This window comes from Solanum tuberosum, unplaced genomic scaffold (genome assembly GCF_000226075.1).
Source record: "Solanum tuberosum cultivar DM 1-3 516 R44 unplaced genomic scaffold, SolTub_3.0 scf00202, whole genome shotgun sequence".
Classification (NCBI taxonomy): Eukaryota; Viridiplantae; Streptophyta; class Magnoliopsida; order Solanales; family Solanaceae; genus Solanum; species Solanum tuberosum.
Window position 1 is genome coordinate 75,342 of NW_006239128.1, and position 8,714 is coordinate 84,055.

Here is an 8,714-nt window from a genome sequence, read left to right on the forward strand (position 1 = left end):
GAATGAGATGTTGGAAGGGGGGGGGAAACAATCACCACAAAATGTCACTTAAGAAACTCGTTTTTCCTATTTTCACAAAAAGAGTCATTTCCAAGATTTTTTACGAACTTATTTTTCTGAACATTTTAATCGATGGAACATGAGAAATTTTCAAAAAAATACTTTTCTCCATACCAAACATATGAGGGACAAAGGATTACAATGTGGGGAACCGAACCTCTTTTTTAATTTTAAAGATGGATCCACTAACCTTTTAGTGTGCCTCGAACCCTTCGGTTGATAGTGAAGGTGCTCAACCACTTGAGAAAACCCCAATTGTCATTTTCTTAAAGTGGAATTCATATATATCCAAACACAATAATTTTAAAATTCTATTTTTCAACTTCATATACTCTTGTTTCTATTTCGACCAAATATTGTCCAAATGCCAATTTCTTTTCTTTTTGTTAGTTTGATATTTTATTTTTCTTTTTTGTTAAAATAAATTATGTACCCCATATAGCAAGATAAAGAGATAGGAACTGTTTTTTTAAAATAAAAGTAAGGGGAGGGATAAAATTTTATTTCTTTTACTCACCTTTCATGAGAAGGTGACATGCTAGTAAAGAAAACTCTAGTTTTCTTTAGATCCATATTCTTTTTAATCCATCTCAACAAACTCTTCATTGCCATCCTATATGCCTCCTCTGTGGATACCTCCACTATATCTTTCACTTCATCATCAAAAGACCCTTGCCTACAAGCAACGGGAAATCCAAAATTTAGACATTGTAAGTTCTGAATCGAAAGAATTAAGTTGTGAAATAATATCATAGCCCAAAACACAAAAGTATTTCCAATCACGTTGCCTTGTGATTGGATTCTAGGGTGGAGCTATATGTTGATCTAAATCCCCTTTGTCAGAAATTACATTATATATAGTAGATGTTGAATCTCTTTAGTTTCTTTCTGTTTTGTATTCCCTTAGTGAAAATTCTGACTCTGTCATTGACATAAAGTATTGAATAATAAACAAGAAGAAAGAGTCAAGAAAATTACAAAATATTAAAATTGAAGCCACTCCTCCACCAAAGGTAAGTATTGAACACAATTATGTTAGCCCCTTTCCAATATTTTCCATGTGTGTTTATTGAATCTTTTCGAACTACTCTTTCTTCAATCCTATGTTTTCCTGGATTATCAGAATTTGATTCAAGCAGAAATGGTGCCCAATAAAACTCAATTGTTGCATTGTAATCCTGAAAAAAATACTCAAATATAAGCTAACTTTATATATTTGTAATATGAAATCAATGTTACTCATAGTTATTATCTCAAAAAGCCATACGTTTCTTCATGATTCAAATTTTGTCAACAAACAAAAAGTGACTTTCTGAGATAGTAAGAGTGACCATCTGAGAATTCAACTTCACGATAGAGTGATATATAGTTTATCTTGTGTTTTCACTCGAGATGGCTAGAGGACGACCAAAGAAGGATTTGAACAAAGCTAATTGATATAGGAAACAAGACTAATGTGAACAATAAAGAGGTAAATAGAGGAAATATACAAACCATTATGCAAGTCAATGATGTTAGTTCATCTCCAATGCAACAATGGTGAATCCAAAATGAAGGATATTTCGTGGTTTTGTTCAATATTATGGAGAATATATATGTTGAACTATTTTCTAGACCATACAAAATATATAGCAGACTTATTATCGTAAGGTAATGGAATTCTGAGTTCAATTTCGATGCTCTCTAAGTCATAACCGTAGTATCCTGAGCTGCATTCTTTATGCTGATGAATGTATAATTGCGAATATATATAGGACATCATATGAAAGGATCCTAGTGGAGATGGATGTTACTCGTGAGTCGTGAGTTGCATGTTAGTGTTCAAGTACACGAGAGAACGTTTGAACAAGCTGTGGAATAAGATGGGAAGCCTACTTATGACTTTACATGCTCGCGAATAGGACATTCATGTCAACTTGCTCTAGAAGTAAAGCGAACACATAAGGAGAACAGAGAAAAACATGTGAATTGAAGGATAAGGTAAACCAAATCAATATGGATGAAAGCTCAGCTAAAGACGAAGATTAGAACTAGTTGGCTAGAAAGGAGAAGGTTCGTGGCATTAACGTTGTACCTAATAACTACAAGAATGGTGTTACAATAACAAATAAACATGGACAAGAATTACTCAATCAACCAACACTGATAATGTAGAAATGATCAATATTTTCAGTCCTCTGATAAGAGAATTGTCGGGTGTGCAAACAAAGTCCCACATTGATAGCTGAAAAGATTGGGAAGTTACATATAAGTTGTATGATCTCTTAATATATAGTGTGAGGCCTTTAGGGAAAAACCGTGCAGGCTTGGCCCAAAGCAGACAATATCATACCATGTTTAAAGTATTTGCGGGCAGGTTGAGCCCAATAAGAATTACATAAAGAAATGGAAGGTCTAAAGATACAGGGCAGAAATTCTTCAAGTTAACAACAATGTACAAGCTAGCTATGTTGCTCAAACTCTCCAAAAATGTTGTTGGACTCGTGTTTAGATCCTCCAAAACTAACTAGTAATGTGTAAGGTCAAAATTTGATAGAGATGATTACCTTAATGTTGAAAACATCGAAACTACCAACAGTTTTCATGGATTTAGCATTCTCAGGAATGATTCTATGGACAAGACAAACCATAGAAACATACTGTCCTCTGTTCAAGGAATCGCCCACGAATAACATCCTCTTCCCTCGAAGTGTTTCCAACATTAATGTCGCGTTGAAACTATCATATTAAGAAGAAAAAAGAACGAATAGAGCTATAAAATGTGATAACAAAAACAAAAAAAGTACAAAGTGTAAACAATCAAGCAGAGTACTTTTAACACAAGTGTAAGACATAGTAACAATATTCATTTTGAGACTCAAAATGTGAAAAATGTCATATAATATATTATGTCATGCATAGAGTTCGTTTGACTTATATTCACTGACAGTATAAAAGAATTTTACCTCGGAAGAGAGCAACCATGAGGTTGCCATCTCCAATGTTGATAGTCTTTATCTGGCCTTCCATGTTCTTGACAAGTCAATTGTGGTTGTATATAAGGACACTCTGATTCTTCATATAAAGGTCTTTTCTCATCCCAAATCCATTTTCCATTGAACACATTACATCCTTCCTTTGTCTCTCCTATAGCAAATGGTAATTTCTCTTTGCTCTTTTCTACCAATAGAATTTCATAAGATACAATTAATTAGTGTGGTGAAATCAGAAATTTCGTTAAAACTGACACCATATGAATAGGTCCACGGTCCCCCCTCCCCCGGATATAGCTTCTTTGATTTCTCGATAAAAACAATATGACTAATAGTGATTCGAATGTATATAATATATTTGATAATACAATAACATACTAAGTACAATCCGATAAGTTACTTTAGAAAGGATAGAATTATGTACACAGATCTACCTCCTATCTTTGTAGGACAGAAAAGTTATTTTCAATAGATCGAAATATGATAAAACCAAGAAAAAAATAAAGTGTTTATCAAACTTACTTGCAAATTTTGGATTTGGCCAAATCAAATTGACCAAGGATGCGACTGATGAAGAAGATGGAAGTAGATAGGATGAGTAAGTTATCAAAAATACAACCAAACTTAGTAATAAAAAAAGATAATTATAAATACTAGTTTTTCTAAAGATGAGTAAAGGAGGAGGCAATTCCATCTATTGAATTTTTTTTAATTTTTTTTTTGTAATATGTCCAAGTGACAAAAATACTAAAAGTTTGAAGCTAAACAAAGGGTAACTTATATTTATTTTTCATGGCTTTATGTAGAATCGTCTAGCATGATTAACATAATGAAAAATTATAGATTAATCAGATTCATTGTTTTTAAATTAAGGTTGGATAATCTTTTTTTCTAAAGTAGCTAGGTAATAAATATCAATAATAATTATTAATGTGTCTACAAAAGCTTTGTGTTCATTGAATTTGGGACAAACTGCATTTCCATTTGTGTTTTTTCCTACTATTAATTTAATTTAGGCAAGTAGATATGGTATGTTATTATTTAATTTGCTTAAAGATTTCGTTATTATTTTTATTCTTAGAAATTGATAACCACATTGCGATTGTAAGGATGCTTATGTTCTTTTTAAAGAAGACTCATGGTAAATACTTATCTGCATTATATATTATTTTTGTGCAGAAAGCATTGATAATCAAGAAATTATAATTGAAACCTCAGTACTATGACTTTCAATGAATTATTGTTCTACAAAAGTCTAAACTTATTTTTGACTTTTACAAGATTATTATTGAAGTCTTGGATAAGATAGTGATCAAGAAACTTATTTTCGTGAGTATTGATTTAATATTAATAAATAAAATTATATTTCTCTATATTACATGCAAGATGATTATGTATTTTTTTTCATTCTTTCCTAATTCATTTGATAACCACATTTTATTCGTTACCATATCTTTTTTATAATACTAATAACTAATAATAATGCTACTCCGTATCCTACTCTCTTTTTTTGTAGGCTTATTCTTTAGACAGCTGATCTGTGACATTATGTAACAATGGAAAATGATATAATCTATCAAAACATCAGTCATAAAAAGAACAGAGTACTATAATACAATACAAAATTATACGATATTATGAAACAATATGTAACGGTCATCCCAACAAGGTTAGGGTACATTTATCCATTGAGCTCTTCAATTAGACAATGAAAAAATACCTTGCATCTAATTTTGGGTAAAAAAATATTGAAACAAATGAGTTCAATCATCCATAAAAAATTTCCTATGGATAAAAAAGCTTTGTAAATAAAAGTTCATTCCAAGTATCTTGAAGGCCAGGCAAACACCAATGAACACAATCAGCATAGCTAAATGGATTTGCTAGTTGCTCTTGTGTTAATTTATTCCATTGCTTCTTGTAAATTGCTGTGTGTGCATCTTTTCTATAACTTGAGAGTTGTGTGATATTGAGAAATGTAATTGGCACTTTTGATTTGCCAAATTCTTGTTTAATCACTTGCATTATGCTTTTTCTACTATCTGATCCCCAATAATTTGGATCCTCTATCATTTTTGTTTCATTGTAACAATTCTTATTTGGTTCACCTCCCCAATCTATGCTCCTGAAAAAAAATAAAAAGCCTCAATATGCATGCCATCGAACTCGATCTATGTCATACGTTAAAAGTTTGACTCATCTATGTCATTTTCCTTTGAAAAAAGGTTCATCCATGTCATTATTTGTTAACTGGAACAATTCCGATTTTGCAAAATCATTTGTTACACGTGGTCAATTCTGATTCGGTCACGTCATTAGTTAAATCATTTTTTTAATGTACAAAGGCTCAAATATGTCATCGAACTTTGATAAAAGGATCATCTATGACATTCGTTAAAAGCTTGGCTCATTTATGCCATTTCAGTTAACAAATAATGGTATGAATTAGCCTTTTTCTCAAATAGAAATAGCATAGATGAGCCAACCTTTTAATAAATGACATAAATGAGCTTTTTTCAAAGTTTGATGTCATATAGCCTTTTCCGTAAAAAAAATGATTCTTCTATTTATTTATTTTTCAATGGAAAATGCAATGCCTAAATTATCAAAATGTTGTTTGGAAAATCTTCTTTTTTTAGATGTAAAAAGTTACTAAATATAGAATAATAATGTGATTGTTTTACTCACTTTTCATGAGAAGGTGACATGCTAGTGAAGAAGACTCTAGTTTTGTTTGAATCCATATTCCTTTTAATCCATCTCAACATACTCTTTATTGCCATCCCATATGCCTCCTCTGTGGATACCTCTACTATATCTTTCACTTCATCATCAAAAGACCCTTGCCTGCATCAATTTTCATTTTATAACATTAAATAATAGAGTCAAATCCAGAATTTAGACGTTGTAAATTCTGAAGAGTACTTCTAATTGGTGACCCTGTGGTCCGAACCATGGGCCAAGCTAGGGAGCATGCATAAGAGGTTCATCCAAACCCCGTTTGCTAGAAAATTACTGTACATACAAACTTAAAATTATTTTTGATATGTACATTTAAATCTCTCTATAACAACCTCTCTAGATCTATTATTGGCAATCTTAGAGATTCTATTTTTATAAAGATGGTTATTATATTACAAAAAAAAGGAAGATAATTATTATAAAGAGATAATTTTATAAAATGAAAAAAAAAACATGTTGTTATAAAGATGTTTGTTGCTATTATAAGTACAAAAATGTTATAGAAAGGTTAAATATAACATAAAAACAATTTTGAGAAAAAAACTTGTTTTTTTTTAGAGGTAATGTTATGTAAGAATGTTGTTATGGAGAGGTATATATGACTGTATTTTAAATTCTTATAGTGAATATACTGACTCAGCCACGACGAAAAGCAATAAATAAAGTAATAGCAAAAGAGTCAAGGAAATTACAAAATATTAAAATGAGGCCCCCTCATCCACCAAAGGTAAGTATTGAAGACAATTATATTAGCCCCTTTCCAATATTTTCCATGTGCATTTATTGAACCTTTTCTAACAACTCTTTCTTCAATCCTATGTTTTACTGCATCATCAGAATTTGATTCCAGCAAAAATGGTGCCCAATAAAACTCAATTGTTGCATTATAATCCTAAAAAAAAAAAAACTCAAATATAAGCCAAATTATGTATATTTGTAACATAATTGTAATGTGTAAGTTCAAATTTTTGCTAGAGATGATCACCTTAATCGTAAAAACATCGAAATTACCAATAGTTTTCATGGATTTAGCATTCTCAGGAATGAGTCTATGGACAAGACAAACCATAGAAACATATTGTCCTCTGTTTAAAGAATCGCCAACGAATAACATCCTCTTCCCTCGAAGTGTTTCCAACATTAATGTCGCGTTGAAACTGTCATGTCACGTAAGCAAAAGGCGTTATAGTAACAGTTAACCTCAAAAGTTAGTTCAGAAGTTCAATACTTTAGTTGTCGTTATAATAACATGGAGTAATGTGTGTTTTCACTCCTTATTCTAAGTTAAAAGTTTAATTTTTGAGTTGAGAATGTATAAGTGGATGAATAAAAGGGGTATAACATTAATTAAACACTATAGCTCATACTTGTTGAAATTTTTGTAACATTTCTCATATATATGTTTCACGTCAAAAATATTGTATTTGATTAAACTCGTAGCTCAATAGCTACATTTGCCATTGGACTAATGGACTCGTGATATGATTCGTCATGCATAGAGTTCGTTTGTTTTATAATCACTGACAATATAGAAGAATTTTACCTCGGAAGAGAGCAATCATGAGGTTGCCATCTCCAATGTTGATAGTTTTTATCTGGCCTTCCATGTTCTTGACAAGTCAATTGTGGTTGTATGTAAGGACATTCTGATTCTTCATATAAAGGTCTTTTCTCATCCCAAACCCATTTTCCATTGAACACATTGCATCCTTCTTTTGTCTCTCCTATGGCAAATGGTAACTTTTTGTTCTTTTCTACCAATAGAAAAGAAAATTCATAAGATATAGTTAATCAACAGTGAAATCAGAAATTTCGTTAAACGTGTTCAAGATTTGATGTAATTATAAGTATCTATATAAGAAGTAAATTTTGACTTGTACATAATATTATTTTTCATAATACACAAGAATTTTTCCCGCACCACGACTTTGATCTGTTTAATTATACGGTTGCAATGTGTGATGTGTGTTAGACGCATGTCACGAGTTTGAATCCTACTACGTATAAAAGGTGATTTAAAAGAATGACCTTGGAGGTGAGTGGTCTTGAACTTTTTACCTTGCTGGCATCATGGACAAAATTTCAAGTTTTTAACAAGTTGACTTTTGGCCTTGAAGAACGTCCGTGGAGTAAACTGGAGCCAAAAGTTCAAGACCACAAATTTTCAAGATTATTGGGTTTAATTTCCAATACAAAAAATATATATATTTAACTAGAGAGGGGTAAAAGGGTGCATAGGGGCCTATTATCCAAAAGAAAAACATTCTCAAAATAATACATATCATCGATGAAGGGTGTTAATTAGTTGATCACCCTTCAATCTATATAGCTATATCATTTGCGGCCATACTCATGCTGAATCCACCGGCTCTAGATTATTATGATAATACTCGTATTGAACCACCAACTCTAAATCCTAGATCCAACTCTACCTCAATAAGGGACAATAATATTGAAGTTTAGTATGAGAGGATTTTCTTTTTTGTTTTGATTGGTTTGTTATGTTCTCATGTTTAGACCAAACAAACAAAAAATGTACAAAAAAGCCAAAAAACATAAAATAAAATATTTTTTCTCTAGACAAGCATGCATGATAAACTCCACCCAAAGGGAAAAAGTGCAAATTAATTAGAAGTACTCACTAATATTACTTGAGATGGAATTTTGTTGTTGGATGGCAATTCTTGGATCAAACTGGCTAAAAAAACAATTGAATTTTTCACTATATAGAATAATGATAAGAACAATAAAGGGTAATAATATTAAGAGGAAATAAGAAATACGAATTTTCCTGAGAAAATAAGAGGAAAAATAAAAAGAAGATGAAGGTGGCTTCATTTTTTTTTGTTTTTATTGGTTTATTTGATGCCTTTTGTAGCCACATCTTTTTTTTCTGTTTTTTTTTTTTTTTTTTTTTGGTTAGGGGGGGAAAATCATCTA

General features: G+C 31.1%; 2 protein-coding genes across 2 annotated transcripts; both read right to left on the minus strand.

The window, feature by feature from the left end:
- Nucleotides 1-1,006: 1,006 nt before the first annotated feature.
- Nucleotides 1,007-4,759, minus strand: LOC102584102 (protein trichome birefringence-like 33). The gene is made up of 4 exons (XM_015312493.1): nt 4,753-4,759; nt 3,006-3,219; nt 2,607-2,778; nt 1,007-1,238 (listed from the first exon to the last, which is right to left on the minus strand). The coding sequence occupies exons 1-4, from the start codon at nt 4,757-4,759 to the stop codon at nt 1,035-1,037; spliced, it is 597 nt and encodes a 198-aa protein (XP_015167979.1). The 3' UTR covers nt 1,007-1,034.
- On the minus strand, nt 4,644-8,638 carry LOC102584430 (protein trichome birefringence-like 33). The gene is made up of 6 exons (XM_015312459.1): nt 8,417-8,638; nt 7,318-7,528; nt 6,760-6,931; nt 6,467-6,666; nt 5,721-5,879; nt 4,644-5,157 (listed from the first exon to the last, which is right to left on the minus strand). The coding sequence occupies exons 1-6, from the start codon at nt 8,610-8,612 to the stop codon at nt 4,818-4,820; spliced, it is 1,278 nt and encodes a 425-aa protein (XP_015167945.1). The 5' UTR covers nt 8,613-8,638; the 3' UTR covers nt 4,644-4,817.
- Nucleotides 8,639-8,714: the final 76 nt, after the last annotated feature.

Excerpts from the sequence above, each read along its gene's own strand:
- LOC102584102 (XM_015312493.1), bottom strand. Across the intron at positions 2,779-3,005 it reads CATGGTTGCTCTCTTCCGAG|TTTCAACGCGACATTAATGT; the intron begins GTAAAATTCTTT and ends TTAATATGATAG. Across the intron at positions 1,239-2,606 it reads TCGATGTTTTCAACATTAAG|GATTACAATGCAACAATTGA; the intron begins GTAATCATCTCT and ends TATTTTTTTCAG.
- LOC102584430 (XM_015312459.1), bottom strand. The coding sequence starts at position 8,612 with ATGAAGCCACCTTCATCTTCTTTTTATTTTTCCTCTTATTTTCTCAGG. Across the intron at positions 6,667-6,759 it reads TCGATGTTTTTACGATTAAG|GATTATAATGCAACAATTGA; the intron begins GTGATCATCTCT and ends TTTTTTTTTTAG. Across the intron at positions 5,158-5,720 it reads ATGTCACCTTCTCATGAAAA|GAGCATAGATTGGGGAGGTG; the intron begins GTGAGTAAAACA and ends ATTTTTTTTCAG.